This window comes from Coregonus lavaretus (genome assembly GCF_964263955.1).
Source record: "Coregonus lavaretus genome assembly, contig: HAP1_SCAFFOLD_1389, whole genome shotgun sequence".
Lineage (NCBI taxonomy): Eukaryota > Metazoa > Chordata > Actinopteri > Salmoniformes > Salmonidae > Coregonus > Coregonus lavaretus.
Window position 1 is genome coordinate 83,938 of NW_028160920.1, and position 16,825 is coordinate 100,762.

At 48.5% G+C, this 16,825-nt stretch overlaps 1 protein-coding gene across 3 annotated transcripts in view; it reads left to right on the forward strand.

Annotated features, from left to right (window-relative positions):
* LOC311121303 (fumarate hydratase, mitochondrial-like) overlaps window positions 1–4,283 on the forward strand; it is a 29,918-nt gene extending 25,635 nt beyond the window's left edge. Inside the window, exons 9-11 of one of the 3 annotated variants that reach the window (XM_084195808.1) lie at window positions 1,445–1,598; window positions 3,303–3,472; window positions 3,580–4,283. In XM_084195808.1, the coding sequence (XP_084051934.1) occupies window positions 1,445–1,598; window positions 3,303–3,445 (297 nt within the window). In that variant the 3' untranslated portion in view covers window positions 3,446–3,472; window positions 3,580–4,283. Of the gene's footprint in view, window positions 1–4; window positions 836–1,444; window positions 1,599–3,302; window positions 3,525–3,579 lie in introns of those variants that run through there. The other 2 variants (XM_084195807.1, XM_084195811.1) reach the window with 2 other exon arrangements.
* The last annotated feature ends 12,542 nt before the right edge of the window (window positions 4,284–16,825 follow it).

Here is a 16,825-nt window from a genome sequence, read left to right on the forward strand (position 1 = left end):
CCAGATAAAGAACGTGTTGAACTCAGCTAGGCTGCTGGGGGACGCCTCAGTCATACTTTAACTCGTCCTCTCTCCTCCTCCCAGATAAAGAACGTGTTGAACTCAGCCAGGCTGCTGGGGGACGCCTCAGTCATACTTTAACTCGTCCTCTCTCCTCCTCCCAGATAAAGAACGTGTTGAACTCAGCCAGGCTGCTGGGGGACGCCTCAGTCATACTTTAACTCGTCCTCTCTCCTCCTCCCAGATAAAGAACGTGTTGAACTCAGCCAGGCTGCTGGGGGACGCCTCAGTCATACTTTAACTCGTCCTCTCTCCTCCTCCCAGATAAAGAACGTGTTGAACTCAGCCAGGCTGCTGGGGGACGCCTCAGTCATACTTTAACTCGTCCTCTCTCCTCCTCCCAGATAAAGAACGTGTTGAACTCAGCCAGGCTGCTGGGGGACGCCTCAGTCATACTTTAACTCGTCCTCTCTCCTCCTCCCAGATAAAGAACGTGTTGAACTCAGCCAGGCTGCTGGGGGACGCCTCAGTCATACTTTAACTCGTCCTCTCTCCTCCTCCCAGATAAAGAACGTGTTGAACTCAGCCAGGCTGCTGGGGGACGCCTCAGTCATACTTTAACTCGTCCTCTCTCCTCCTCCCAGATAAAGAACGTGTTGAACTCAGCCAGGCTGCTGGGGGACGCCTCAGTCATACTTTAACTCGTCCTCTCTCCTCCTCCCAGATAAAGAACGTGTTGAACTCAGCCAGGCTGCTGGGGGACGCCTCAGTCATACTTTAACTCGTCCTCTCTCCTCCTCCCAGATAAAGAACGTGTTGAACTCAGCCAGGCTGCTGGGGGACGCCGCAGTCATACTTTAACTCGTCCTCTCTCCTCCTCCCAGATAAAGAACGTGTTGAACTCAGCCAGGCTGCTGGGGGACGCCTCAGTCATACTTTAACTCGTCCTCTCTCCTCCTCCCAGATAAAGAACGTGTTGAACTCAGCCAGGCTGCTGGGGGACGCCTCAGTCATACTTTAACTCGTCCTCTCTCCTCCTCCCAGATAAAGAACGTGTTGAACTCAGCCAGGCTGCTCGGGGACGCCTCAGTCATACTTTAACTCGTCCTCTCTCCTCCTCCCAGATAAAGAACGTGTTGAACTCAGCCAGGCTGCTGGGGGACGCCTCAGTCATACTTTAACTCGTCCTCTCTCCTCCTCCCAGATAAAGAACGTGTTGAACTCAGCCAGGCTGCTGGGGGACGCCTCAGTCATACTTTAACTCGTCCTCTCTCCTCCTCCCAGATAAAGAACGTGTTGAACTCAGCCAGGCTGCTCGGGGACGCCTCAGTCATACTTTAACTCATCCTCTCTCCTCCTCCCAGATAAAGAACGTGTTGAACTCAGCCAGGCTGCTCGGGGACGCCTCAGTCATACTTTAACTCATCCTCTCTCCTCCTCCCAGATAAAGAACGTGTTGAACTCAGCCAGGCTGCTAGGGGACGCCTCCGTCTCCTTCACTGATAACTGTGTGGTGGGCATTGAAGCTAACATCGACAGGATCAACAAACTCATGAACGAGTCCTTGATGCTGGTCACCGCCCTCAACCCACACATAGGTATGTGTTGTAGCACTGAATCTGCTTCAAAGGTTTTTTTATTTTTTTTATTTAACCTTTATTTAACTAGGCAAGTCCGTTAAGAACAAATTCTTATTTACAATGACGGCCTACACCGGCCAAACCCGGACGACGCTGGGCCAATTGTGCGCCGCCCCCCGTATGGACATACAGGGACCTGCAAGTGCAGGGTACAAGAAGTCAAGTCATGAAAGAGATCTAGATACCTGCACACTGTTGATTTGCTCCAGCAGTGTTTTTGTGAAGAATACAACTGCAGGAGAAATCAACAGGTTATCGATCTGTCTTTCGCTTGTAACCACATCTAACCACTAGAGGGCAGTAACTTACAGTCCCAAATTCAGCAGTGCTGACATTCACCAGACTGTAATATGAGGATTGGAAAGGAGATGTTTTGCTCTACAGCACAGTGAGTCTGTTTAAACCCTTCACTGCTTCTACACAATCCATCAACTAACATTGACTTGGGCATTAAAACACTGATGGCAGCAGCCAGTCAGTGCTTTTAGAGAACACTAAATTAATGTCAGTGTTCAGTGTTGTGATAAATGGTGCTGTGGATTCATTACATTTACATTTACGTCATTTAGCAGACGTTCTTATCCAGAGCGACTTACAAATTGGTGCATTCACCTTAATTCATCATAGTTCCAGCTCAGTGCCTTTGGTAAGGAGGGCCAAAGTGTGTCTGAAATGTCACCCTATTCCCTACGTAGTGCTCTACTTTTGACCTGCCCGTCCCCCCCCCGTCACAGTGATTAACAGGGGTTAGTGAGATCCCCCCCCCCCGTCAGTCACAGTGGTTAACAGGAGTTAGTGAGATCCTCCGTCCGTCACAGTGGTTAACAGGAGTTAGTGAGATCCTCCGTCAGTCACAGTGGTTAACAGGAGCTAGTGAGATCCTCCCCCCGTCAGTCACAGTGGTTAACAGGAGTTAGTGAGATCCTCCCCCCGTCAGTCACAGTGGTTAACAGGAGTTAGTGAGATCCTCCCCCCCCGTCAGTCACAGTGGTTAACAGGAGTTAGTGAGATCCTCCCCCTGTCAGTCACAGTGGTTAACAGGAGTTAGTGAGATCCTCCCCCCGTCAGTCACAGTGGTTAACAGGAGTTAGTGAGATCCTCCCCCCGTCAGTCACAGTGGTTAACAGGAGTTAGTGAGATCCTCCCCCCCCCCCCGTCCCCCCCCGTCAGTCACAGTGGTTAACAGGAGTTAGTGAGATCCTCCCCCCCCGTCAGTCACAGTGGTTAACAGGAGTTAGTGAGATCCTCCCCCTGTCAGTCACAGTGGTTAACAGGAGTTAGTGAGATCCTCCCCCCGTCAGTCACAGTGGTTAACAGGAGTTAGTGAGATCCTCCCCCCGTCAGTCACAGTGGTTAACAGGAGTTAGTGAGATCCTCCCCCCCCCCCCGTCCCCCCCCCCGTCAGTCACAGTGGTTAACAGGAGTTGGCATTAACATTTTTGACATGCGTTTTTCTGGATTATTTTGTTGTTATTCTGTCTCTCACTGTTCTAATAAACCTACCATTAAAATTATAGACTGATCATGTCTTTGTCAGTGGGCAAACGTACAAAATCAGCAGGGTGATCAAATACTTTTCCCCCCTCACTGTAGTTGAGGAAGTAGAAGGTGGTGGTTTGTCATCGGTCTGAATTGAATCCCTTCCCTCTATCTTCTCAATAGGTTACGACAAAGCTGCTAAGATTGCCAAGACAGCCCACAAAGAGGGAGGAAACCTCAAGGAAACTGCTATCAAGCTAGGATACCTGACAGCAGAAGAGTTTGACGCGTGGGTCAAGCCACATGAGATGCTGGGACCCAAGTAGAACACAACACGCTGCAGAATGTCTATGGTTAGAAATGTCTTTGTACAAATAAAAATCTTTTTTTTTGGGTTGAAACACATTGCTGTATTTTTATTTGACCAGTTAAGTTGCTGAGAACACGTCCTCATTTACAGCAACGACCTGGGGAAGAGTTCCAGGGGAGAGGAGGGGGGATGGATGAGCCAATTGGAAGCTGTTCCACAGACCTGATCTATGGACGGATGACTGCTGATCGGGGACACACAATTCGCAGAAGTGACTAGCTTTCACTTTTGAGTATTTTTTTCCACATTGGACCTCAGTTAACTATTTTCAGTGAAGGCCAGTGGATGTTACGGTAAAAATTGTTGCTTTCTCATCTAACTATTTTGAGACTGTCACCAAGGATACATGGTATCCTTCAGAAAGATGTTCAGCTATTATCTTTATCTATATTTAATGACTTCCCTTGCATTTCCAGGAATATGACATTCACGATTCTGAGAAAGATGATGTGCCATTAGATCAAGGAAGAGTATATTTTAAATAGTTTTTGTGAAATCTTCAGTATCACATTTTGTCCACCTGTAATAATTGACCTACCGCTAGTTTGGGACTCCAACCCACGCACACCCCAGGCCAAGTCACCTTGCCTCCCGATGAAAGTGATTGTTCTGGGGACAGGACAGTTGGGCAACACCAGCTCTACCAGAGAGCCAAGGGACAGTTGCATGTTGCCTGTAGGTGTTTTGTTTTGCCGAAGGACGCTACAATTGAAGGCTCTTACAGAGCTATACCTTGATGTACTGTTCCCTTTTTGCCATGTAAAAAATAATAAAAAAAATACAATAATTCCTCATGTTGCCTCAAACCCTGCTTTCTGAGTTTGTATTCATCCAAACTGATTTAAAATAAGCCGTCTACTCGGTCATCAACCGTCGTATCCTAAACCTTTAGAAGAGGCTTCACAGTCAACATCTAAGACATGAAGCGTTGCCATTTCCAGCCCAACCTTTAGAAGAGGCTTCACAGTCAACATCTAAGACATGAAGCGTTGCCATTTCCAGCCCAACCTTTAGAAGAGGCTTCACAGTCAACATCTAAGACATGAAGCGTTGCCCTTTCCAGCCCAACCTTTAGAAGAGGCTTCACAGTCAACATCTAAGACATGAAGCGTTGCCATTTCCAGCCCAACCTTTAGAAGAGGCTTCACAGTCAACATCTAAGACATGAAGCGTTGCCATTTCCAGCCCAACCTTTAGAAGAGGCTTCACAGTCAACATCTAAGACATGAAGCGTTGCCATTTCCAGCCCAACCTTTAGAAGAGGCTTCACAGTCAACATCTATGACATGAAGCGTTGCCCTTTCCAGCCCAACCTTTAGAAGAGGCTTCACAGTCAACATCTATGACATGAAGCGTTGCCATTTCCAGCCCAACCTTTAGAAGAGGCTTCACAGTCAACATCTATGACATGAAGCGTTGCCATTTCCAGCCCAACCTTTAGAAGAGGCTTCACAGTCAACATCTATGACATGAAGCGTTGCCATTTCCAGCCCAACCTTTAGAAGAGGCTTCACAGTCAACATCTATGACATGAAGCGTTGCCCTTTCCAGCCCAACCTTTAGAAGAGGCTTCACAGTCATCATCTATGACATGAAGCGTTGCCCTTTCCAGCCCAACCTTTAGAAGAGGCTTCACAGTCATCATCTATGACATGAAGCGTTGCCCTTTCCAGCCCAACCTTTAGAAGAAGCTTCACAGTCAACCTCTAAGACATGAAGCGTTGCCCTTTCCAGCCCAACCTTTAGAAGAGGCTTCACAGTCAACCTCTAAGACATGAAGCGTTGCCCTTTCCAGCCCAATCCGCCCTGCGCTGCTCTGGTATCAGTCACAGCTCTGCCTGTCCTGAATCCCCGGCCCTGGTTGCTGTAGGCCAGTGTTTCCCTGGTCCTCCTGTGTTTCCCTGGTCCCCCTGTGTTTCCCTGGTCCCCCTGTGTTTCCCTGGTCCTCCAGTGTTTCCCTGGTCCTCCAGTGTTTCCCTGGTCCCCCTGTGTTTCCCTGGTCCCCCTGTGTTTCCCTGGTCCCCCTGTGTTTCACTGGTCCTCCTGTGTTTCCCTGGTCCTCCTGTGTTTCCCTGGTCCCCCTGTGTTTCCCTGGTCCCCCTGTGTTTCCCTGGTTCCCCTGTGTTTCCCTGGTCCTCCTGTGTTTCCCTGGTCCTCCTGTGTTTCCCTGGTCCTCCTGTGTTTCCCTGGTCCTCCTGTGTTTCCCTGGTCCTCCTGTGTTTCCCTGGTCCTCCTGTGTTTCCCTGGTCCTCCTGTGTTTCCCTGGTTCCCCTGTGTTTCCCTGGTCCCCCTGTGTTTCCCTGGTCCCCCTGTGTTTCCCTGGTCCCCCTGTGTTTCCCTGGTCCTCCAGTGTTTCCCTGGTCCTCCAGTGTTTCCCTGGTCCCCCTGTGTTTCCCTGGTCCTCCTGTGTTTCCCTGGTCCTCCTGTGTTTCCCTGGTCCTCCTGTGTTTCCCTGGTCCTCCTGTATTTCCCTGGTCCCCCTGTGTTTCCCTGGTCCTCCTGTGTTTCCCTGGTCCCCATGTGTTTCCCCGGTCCCCATGTGTTTCCCTGGTCCCCCTGTGTTTCCCCGGTCCTCCAGTGTTTCCCCGGTCCTCCAGTGTTTCCCTGGTCCTCCAGTGTTTCCCTGGTCCTCCTGTGTTTCCCTGGTCCCCCTGTGTTTCCCTGGTCCCCCTGTGTTTCCCTGGTCCCCCTGTGTTTCCCTGGTCCCCCTGTGTTTCCCTGGTCCCCCTGTGTTTCCCTGGTCCCCCTGTGTTTCCCTGGTCCTCCAGTGTTTCCCTGGTCCCCCTGTGTTTCCCTGGTCCTCCAGTGTTTCCCTGGTCCCCCTGTGTTTCCCTGGTCCTCCTGTGTTTCCCTGGTCCTCCTGTATTTCCCTGGTCCCCCTGTGTTTCCCTGGTCCTCCTGTGTTTCCCTGGTCCCCATGTGTTTCCCTGGTCCCCCTGTGTTTCCCTGGTCCTCCAGTGTTTCCCTGGTCCTCCAGTGTTTCCCTGGTCCTCCTGTGTTTCCCTGGTCCTCCTGTATTTCCCTGGTCCCCCTGTGTTTCCCTGGTCCTCCTGTGTTTCCCTGGTCCCCCTGTGTTTCCCTGGTCCCCCTGTGTTTCCCTGGTCCCCCTGTGTTTCCCTGGTCCTCCAGTGTTTCCCTGGTCCTCCAGTGTTTCCCTGGTCCTCCAGTGTTTCCCTGGTCCCCCTGTGTTTCCCTGTGTTTCCCTGGTCCCCCTGTGTTTCCCTGGTCCCCCTGTGTTTCCCTGGTCCCCCAGTGTTTCCCTGGTCCCCCAGTGTTTCCCTGGTCCTCCTGTGTTTCCCTGGTCCTCCTGTGTTTCCCTGGTCCCCCAGTGTTTCCCTGGTCCCCCAGTGTTTCCCTGGTCCCCCTGTGTTTCCCTGGTCCTCCTGTGTTTCCCTGGTCCTCCTGTGTTTCCCTGGTCCTCCTGTGTTTCCCTGGTCCTCCTGTGTTTCCCTGGTTCTCCAGTGTTTCCCTGGTCCTCCAGTGTTTCCCTGGTCCCCCTGTGTTTCCCTGGTTTCCCTGGTCCTCCAGTACCCCCAACAGTACACCGTTTTATTGTAACCCTGGACAAGCCCAGCTGATTCAACTTGTCAACTAATCACCAAGCCCTCAATGAGTTGAATCAGGTGTTTGTCAAGGGCTATAACCAAAATGTGTAACCACAAATAACAGCCACCCTGTGTTTTCTAAACGTGGATATCAACTTTACCACTTCAGCATGCTTCTGTGGCAGAGTCGATGCCACGCAGGGGTACAGGCCAGAAGGTTGAGGGTTCGCCGACCACGACAGACGAGCTCACTCCCTGCCTGTTTCATTACACTTTAATCAGCCGGCTGCAGACGATGATTCAGCTAGGGGGAAATCACATTTTCAACATTTTGATGCCATATTTTCCACCAACAGGTTTCTGTGCCAATGCACCACACAACCAATAGACAAAGCATACCGACTTCGGGCACTTCAATATCATGGTTTGTGTGTTTCAACACCACAATAAATAGACTATGTCAATCTGGACAAACAGAAAACACCCCCCCACCCTACCTCTATCCCTCCCTCCCTCCCTCTCTCCCTCCCCCCTACCTCCCCCCCTCCCTCCCCCCTACCTCCCCCCCTCTCTCCCTCATAGGCTTACCCAGTATCGAAGACTTGGCTTGACAATCTCAGAACGTCATGAAACTTGTTGGTGTTTTATAACAGATGTCTCTTTCCATTCATCAATTGGCCGCTGCACAGTTTGGATTGAATGATTGATCTACATTCGGAAATATTCAGACCTCTCCCTTTTTCCACATTTTGTTACATTACAGCCTTATTCTAAAATAGATTAAATTATATTTCCCCCCTCATCAATCTACACACAATACCCCATATGACAAAGTGAACACAGGTTTTTAGAAATGTAAGCAAATAGTTAACACATTTTATTTACATAAGTATTCAGACCCTTTGCTATGAGACTCGAAATTGAGCTCTGGTGCATCCTGTTTCCATTCATCATCCTTAAGATGTTTCTACAACTTGATTGGAGTCCACCTGTGGTCAATTCAATTGATTGGACATGATTTGGAAAGGCACATACCCGTCTATATAAGGTCCCACAGTTGACAGTGCATGTCAGAGCAAAAACCAAGACATGAGGTCAAAGGAATTGTGGGTAGACCTCTGAGACAGGATTGTGTCGAGGCATAGATCTGGGGAAAGGTACCAAAACATTTCTGCAGCATTGAAGGTCCCCAAGAACACAGATGGACTAACTAATGGGGATAGACCTGTCTGTCAGCACCATAATCCTACTACCTCTCTGGACTAACTAATGGGGATATACCTGTCTGTCAGCACCATAATCCTACTACCTCTCTGGATTAACTAATGGGGATATACCTGTCTGTCAGCACCATAATCCTACTACCTCTCTGGACTAACTAATGGGGATAGACCTGTCTGTAAGCACCATAACTAATGGGGACATACCTGTCTGTCAGCACCATAACTAATGGGGATATACCTGTCTGTCAGCACCATAACTAATGGGGACATACCTGTCTGTCAGCACCATAACTAATGGGGATAGACCTGTCTGTCAGCACATGAAGACAGAGAGGGCTCTGTCCCAAATGGTACCCTATTCACGGCCCACAGGGTTCTGGTCGAAAGTAGTACACTATATATGGAATAGGGTGCCATTTGGGACACAGTTAGTCTAGGAGAGATGAGGAGAGGAAGAGTGACATGTAGGAGAGCTGCTGGTATCTCCCCTGGGGAAGGACTTAGCTTAGACCTCCAGAGCTGTGGCAGGAGAGCTGCTGGTATCTCCCCTGGGGAAGGACTTAGCTTAGACCTCCAGAGCTGTGGCAGGAGAGCTGCAGGTATCTCCCCTGGGGAAGGACTTAGCTCAGACCTCCAGAGCTGTGGCAGGAGAGCTGCTGGTATCTCCCCTGGGGAAGGACTTAGCTCAGACCTCCAGAGCTGTGGCAGGAGAGCTGCAGGTATCTCCCCTGAGGAAGGACTTAGCTCAGACCTCCAGAGCTGTGGCAGGAGAGCTGCAGGTATCTCCCCTGGGGAAGGACTTAGCTTAGACCTCCAGAGCTGTGGCAGGAGAGCTGCTGGTATCTCCCCTGGGGAAGGATTTAGCTTAGACCTCCAGAGCTGTGGCAGGAGAGCTGCTGGTATCTCCCCTGGGGAAGGACTTAGCTTAGACCTCCAGAGCTGTGGCAGGAGAGCTGCTGGTATCTCCCCTGGGGAAGGACTTAGCTTAGACCTCCAGAGCTGTGGCAGGAGAGCTGCTGGTATCTCCCCTGGGGAAGGACTTAGCTTAGACCTCCAGAGCTGTGGCAGGAGAGCTGCTGGTATCTCCCCTGGGGAAGGACTTAGCTTAGACCTCCAGAGCTGTGGCAGGAGAGCTGCAGGGATCTCCCCTGGGGAAGGACTTAGCTCAGACCTCCAGAGCTGTGGCAGGAGAGCTGCTGGTATCTCCCCTGGGGAAGGACTTAGCTTAGACCTCCAGAGCTGTGGCAGGAGAGCTGCAGGTATCTCCCCTGGGGAAGGACTTAGCTTAGACCTCCAGAGCTGTGGCAGGAGAGCTGCTGGTATCTCCCCTGGGGAAGGACTTAGCTTAGACCTCCAGAGCTGTGGCAGGAGAGCTGCTGGTATCTCCCCTGGGGAAGGACTTAGCTTAGACCTCCAGAGCTGTGGCAGGAGAGCTGCTGGTATCTCCCCTGGGGAAGGACTTAGCTTAGACCTCCAGAGCTGTGGCAGCCTGGCTAAGGGCAGACACCCTCCAGACCTTAGCATGCAACCCAAATGGCACCCTATTCCCTATATAGTACACTTATTTTGACCGCGATCCGTAGGGCTCTGGACGAAAGTATTCCCCTATATAGGGAATAGAGTGTGATTTTGGATGCACCCCCTGGCTCTGATAGGGTGTGATTTTGGATGCACCCCCTGGCTCTGATAGGGTGTGATTTTGGATGCACCCCCTGGCTCTGTTAGGGTGTGATTTTGGATGCACCCCCTGGCTCTGTTAGGGTGTGATTTTGGATGCACCCCCTGGCTCTGTTAGGGTGTGATTTTGGATGCACCCCCTGGCTCTGTTAGGGTGTGATTTTGGATGCACCCCCTGGCTCTGTTAGGGTGCGATTTTGGATGCACCCCCTGGCTCTGTTAGCTGGACCCCAGGTGAGCTCTATTGACTGTGGACTAGCTGATTAGGAGAGGAGGCATTAGCAAGTCATGCCCTTTCTGGCAGAGGCCTGTTCATTAGTATGGAATATACAGTAGAATACCTGTTCAATTCTCATTGCCTGCCCTTAGCCACAACCACAGGCATATTTCAATATTGATGCTTTATTCATTGACACAAAGCTATGCAAATTGCCGTGTTCAGGTTATACACAATCTGATGTTTTTCCCCATTTGAAATATTTTAGCTTTTGGGGAGATGACAAAGATTTCCTTGATTACATTTTTTACATTTTAGTCATTTAGCAGACGCTCTTATCCAGAGCGACTTACAGTTAGTGAGTGCATACATTTTTCATACTGGCCCCCGTGGGAATCGAACCCACAACCCTGGCGTTGCAAATCCCCTACTCTACCAACTGAGCTACAGTAGGTAGTAGAATAAACACGGTGTGCGTCCTAAACCTCAATGCATTCTCATTCTCTACATCTGCAGTCAAGTCCAGCACCATTCAACACATCTAGCAGTCAGTCCAGTCCAGTCCAGCACCACTGTTTTTTTGCTTCTCCAGCTTGTCAGAGTACAACCTAGCTGGGGAAATGCTTGGTTCTGGGCAGGCAGATTCTGGTATAGCAGGGACTGTCTGGCTCTGGACTGGCAGAGCATAGCCCCCCTGGCTGTCTTACACATCGGTCAGTGCTATCTCGAATCCTTGGGACGTCCCTATCCTAAACCCTAACCTTAACCTTAACCCTTACCTTAAACATTTTACATTTAAACTTCAATGGGGTCCCGGATAGCACAGACACTTACATATCACCCAGACAGGCTGTTCCATGGTGTCCTTGAGTCTTAACCCTTGACTAAACAGTAGCCTCCTGTTGCCATAGATACATCAAACACAAGTGTGTTTCCTAGAATGTAAGTCTGAAGTGGTCACCAAGTAATACTTTATCCAAAATACTGTGATTCCAAGAAGTGGCCGATGAGAGATGAAAATGAATACCAACAGGAGATGAAAGTTTAACATCTCCTGTGATTATTTTGTCATCATCATGGAACGACAGGAGTTTGTAGGCAGTTGGCGCTAAATCATCACTTCAAGTGCTGATATTGTTGCTTACACACACACAAGATGCATGTCTTGGATTCAAGATCCTAAATGGCCTGGCTCCTCCCCCTCCACTTAGTACTTTTGTTAAACAGAAAACCCAAACCCATGGCAGCAGATCCACAAGGTGCTGCCATGAGAGGTGACTGTGTAGTTCCCTTAAGGAAAAGCACCATGAGAGGTGACTGTGTAGTTCCCTTAAGGAAAAGCACCTTTAGTCAATCTGCTTTCTCTGTGAGAGCTTCCCATGTCTGTAATACACTGCCATCAGACACACACAACTGCCCCACCTATCACACCTTCACAGAGAACATAAAGACAAGGCTGAAGGCCAATCAGACCAGTGAACATAAAGACACGGCTGAAGGCCAATCAGACCAGTGAACATAAAGACATGGCTGAAGGCCAATCAGACCAGTGAACATAAAGACATGGCTGAAGGCCAATCAGACCAGTGAACATAAAGACATGGCTGAAGGCCAATCAGACCAGTGAACATAAAGACATGGCTGAAGGCCAATCAGACCAGTGAACATAAAGACATGGCTAAAGGCCAATCAGACCAGAGAACATAAAGACATGGCTGAAGGCCAATCAGACCAGTGAACATAAAGACATGGCTGAAGGCCAATCAGACCAGTGAACATAAAGACATGGCTGAAGGCCAATCAGACCAGTGAACATAAAGACATGGCTGAAGGCCAATCAGACCAGTGAACATAAAGACATGGCTGAAGGCCAATCAGACCAGTGAACATAAAGACATGGCTGAAGGCCAATCAGACCAGTGAACATAAAGACAAGGCTGAAGGCCAATCAGACCAGAGAACATAAAGACATGGCTGAAGGCCAATCAGACCAGTGATCATAAAGACATGGCTGAAGGCCAATCAGACCAGTGAACATAAAGACATGGCTGAAGGCCAATCAGACCAGTGAACATAAAGACATGGCTGAAGGCCAATCAGACCAGTGAACATAAAGACATGGCTGAAGGCCAATCAGACCAGTGAACATAAAGACATGGCTAAAGGCCAATCAGACCAGAGAACATAAAGACATGGCTGAAGGCCAATCAGACCAGTGAACATAAAGACATGGCTGAAGGCCAATCAGACCAGTGATCATAAAGACATGGCTGAAGGCCAATCAGACCAGTGAACATAAAGACATGGCTGAAGGCCAATCAGACCAGTGAACATAAAGACATGGCTGAAGGCCAATCAGACCAGTGAACATAAAGACATGGCTGAAGGCCAATCAGACCAGTGAACATAAAGACATGGCTGAAGGCCAATCAGACCAGTGAACATAAAGACATGGCTAAAGGCCAATCAGACTTGTGAACATAATCCCTAGCTGTGTATTGCCGCTTTCCATGTCTGTAGCTTGTGAGGTGTGGAAACACTTGCTTTTATGTATTTTGTTTTGTTGCTTGTTCTATATTGCTCTGTCTGCATGCTACGTGTTGCTTGTTCTGTTGCTCTGTCTGCGTGCCCTGTGTTGCTTGTTCTGTTGTTCTGTCTGCGTGCTACGTGTTGCTTGTTATATGTTGCTCTGTCTGTGTGCTGCGTGTTGCTTGTTCTATGATTCTCTGTCTGCGTGCTGCTTGTTCTATGATTGTCTGCGTGCTGCGTGTTGCTTGTTCTATGTTGCTCTGTCTGCGTGCTACGTGTTGCTTGTTCTATGTTTCTCTGTCTGCGTGCTATGTGTTGCTTGTTCTATGTTTCTCTGTCTGTGTGCTACATGTTGCTTGTCCTATGTTACTCTGTCTGCATGCTACGTGTTGCTTGTTCTATGTTTCTCTGTCTGCGTGCTACGTGTTGCTTGTTCTGTTGCTCTGTCTGCATGCTACATGTTGCTTGTTTTATGTTTCTCTGTCTGCGTGCTACGTGTTGCTTGTTCTATGTTGCTCTGTCTGCGTTCTGCGTGTTGCTTGTCTTATGTTTCTCTGTCTGTGTGCTACGTGTTGCTTGTTCTGTTGCTCTGTCTGCGCGCTACGTGTTGCTTGTTCTGTTTCTCTGTCTGCGTGCTACGTGTTGCTTGTTCTATGTTGCTCTGTCTGTGTGCTGCGTGTTGCTTGCTCTGTCTGCGTGCTACGTGTTGCTTGTTCTATGTTGCTCTGTCTGCGTGCTACGTGTTGCTTCTTCTGTTTCTCTGTCTACGTGCTACGTGTTGCTTGTTCTGTTGCTCTGTCTGCGTGCCCTGTGTTGCTTGTTCTGTTGTTCTGTCTGCGTGCTACGTGTTGCTTGTTATATGTTGCTCTGTCTGTGTGCTGCGTGTTGCTTGTTCTATGATTCTCTGTCTGCGTGCTGCTTGTTCTATGATTGTCTGCGTGCTGCGTGTTGCTTGTTCTATGTTGCTCTGTCTGCGTGCTACGTGTTGCTTGTTATATGTTTCTCTGTCTGCGTGCTATGTGTTGCTTGTTCTATGTTTCTCTGTCTGTGTGCTACATGTTGCTTGTCCTATGTTACTCTGTCTGCATGCTACGTGTTGCTTGTTCTATGTTTCTCTGTCTGCGTGCTATGTGTTGCTTGTTCTGTTGCTCTGTCTACATGCTACATGTTGCTTGTTTTATGTTTCTCTGTCTGCGTGCTACGTGTTGCTTGTCCTATGTTTCTCTGTCTGTGTGCTGCGTATTGCTTGTTCTGTTCCTTGTCTGCGTGCTACGTGTTACTTGTTCTGTTTCTGTCTGTGTGCTACGTGTTGCTTGTTCTGTTTCTCTGTCTGTGTGCTATGTGTTGCTTGTTCTATGTTGCTCTGTCTGCGTGCTACGTGTTGCTTGTTATGTTGCTCTGTCTGCGTGCTACGTGTTGCTTGTTCTATGTTTCTCTGTCTGCGTGCTACGTGTTGCTTGTTCTATGTTTCTCTGTCTGTGTGCTACGTGTTGCTTGTCCTATGTTTCTCTGTCTGCGTACTACGTGTTGCTTGTCCTATGTTTCTCTGTCTGCGTGCTTTGTGTTGCTTGTTCTGTTTCTCTGTATGCGTGCTACGTGTTGCTTGTTCTATGTTTCTCTGTCTGCGTGTTGCTTGTCCTATGTTTCTCTGTCTGTGTGTTGCGTGTTGCTCTGTCTGCGTGCTACGTGTTGCTTGTTATGTTTCACTGTCTGTGTGCTACGTGTTGCTTGTCCTATGTTACTCTGTCTGCATGCTACGTGTTGCTTGTCCTATGTTTCTCTGTCTGTGTGCTACGTGTTCTATGTTTCTCTGTCTGCGTGCTACGTGTTGCTTGTTCTGTTTCTCTGTCTGCGTGCTACATGTTGCTTGTTCTATGTTGCTCTGTCTGCGTGCTACGTGTTGCGTGTCCTATGTTTCTCTGTCTACGTGCTACGTGTTGCTTGTTATATGTTTCTCTGTCTGTGTGCTACGTGTTGCTTGTCCTATGTTTCTCTGTCTGCGTGCTACGTGTTGCTTGTCCTATGTTGCTCTGTCTGCGTGCTTTGTGTTGCTTGTTCTGTTGCTCTGTCTGCATGCTACGTGTTGCGTGTCCTATGTTTCTCTGTCTGTGTGCTACGTGTTGCTTGTCCTATGTTGCTCTGTCTGCGTGCTTTGTGTTGCTTGTTCTGTTGCTCTGTCTGCGTGCTACGTGTTGCTTGTTCTATGTTGCTCTGTCTGCGTGCTACGTGTTGCGTGTTCTATGTTTCTCTGTCTGCGTGCTACGTGTTGCTTGTTCTGTTTCTCTGTCTGCGTGCCACGTGTTGCTTGTTCTATGTCTCTCTGCATGTTGCCCACTGCTCATTGTTTGTCTGTATTGTAATGGTTTTTAGTCACCTGCCCAGGGACTACGGTTGAAAATTAGCCGGCTGGCTAAAACCGACACTTTTACTGAAACGTTCATTTGTGTGTGTGTGTGTGTGTGTGTGTGTGTGTGTGTGTGTGTGTGTGTGTGAGAGAGAGAGAGAGAGAGAGAGAGAGCCCAATCCTCTGAAGTGATATGTATTCTAGTTCCATAGCTGAGTGCCCTGAGGCTAGAACATCACGCTCCTCTTCCCAATCCTCAGGAGTCAATTAACTATTTGTCTTCACTTCCGTTTTGTTTGGACAGATGTTGACTCCACCTAGACACAGGGGACATACTAGCTAAGATGTACAGACAGTAAACTCTTTGATGATACCTTTGTAATTCATGTGTTACATGTTTTCAATGATTCATGATGTGTGAAGCCTATACCCTTTTACAATTTTAGTAATTTAGCCGATGCTCTTATACAGAGCGACTTACAGTTAGGGCATTCATCTTCAGATCACCATTGGGGAAAACCACGTCGCTCATAGTAAATCATCTTTTCCTCAATAAAGTAGCTATCAGCAAAGTCTGAGCTAGTAAGAGGTAAAATAGTCAGGAGCGAGGAGTTAGGTCACGAAAAGGCTTTTTAACATAAAAATGTAAATTAAAGTGCACTCTTTTCCCTTTGAAAAGAGTGCATGGGCATTATCTTGATACATGTTCAATATAACACCTTGGCCTACAAAATAACATAATAAGCCACAAACCTTATCTATTGTTTATTGTAGAGGCAGTATTATTAGAAGGTTACATTCATTTGTTCTTTGAGATATGTGGCTGGCAGGCTGTGTAGAGGAGGATGGAGGTAGATGCCTTTTTAACCGTGCAGTTGCCAAGGCGGCTCGATGCGCGTTCACGTGCTGGTTGTGAGCGCGCCCCCGCAAGCCCCGCCCCCGCCAGCCCCGCCCCCGCCTGTCACAGAGAGGAGGCGAAGCGAGAGGGAAAGCAGACAGGCCCCAACTCTGACTTCTCCAGCAGGTGACATTTTTTTCGCTTACCAGTGAGGACATTTTGAATGGAGGTCTATGAGAGGTTGTCGAATTTTGTTAACAAAAAATTTAATGGCTTATTTGCTACGTGTGGCTTATTTGATCAAATAGAAATGTCGTAATGATTAGGTTATTACGAGTGTACTGATATAAGTAAGACACGTGACATTAGGGCAACTTTGAGAAAAAACACTATATATCGGAGTTGTGCCTGGTCGTCACTAGTTATCACAGCCACAAAGTCATAAACTCCGCATATTCCTACAATTTATGTTCTTACATTTTTATTTTAAACCTAACCCTAACCACACTGCTAACCTTATGCCTAACCTTAAATTAAGACCAAAATTTAAAAAAATATATATAATAGCCATTTTGACTTTGTGGCTGTGGTAACCGTTGTGCCTGTTGTTCATACGGGTATCTGCCCTCTCATTGGCTAGAATGCTCCCACCTGATCTTGCCTCCTCCCGACTGCCTTCCATTTTTGAAGACATTTATTTTCATCGTTAGAGCGGCCACTAGAGTATCTGGCCAAGATAATGGAGAATCTGTGCCATCAAGCTCGGTTCGAGGTGTGGAGAGAAGAGAAGATAACAGAGGACGGGTAGAGAGAGTGCCACGGTCTGACTGCAAGCATCGATAGGAAGAGCGCCATATTTCCATCATTTCCAATGAATTATCATCACATTCCTTCGACTGCCAACTGACAACCTGATTTGAGGGTCTCTATCGGAACACAGGGACTTCTTCCTTACGGGCTGTG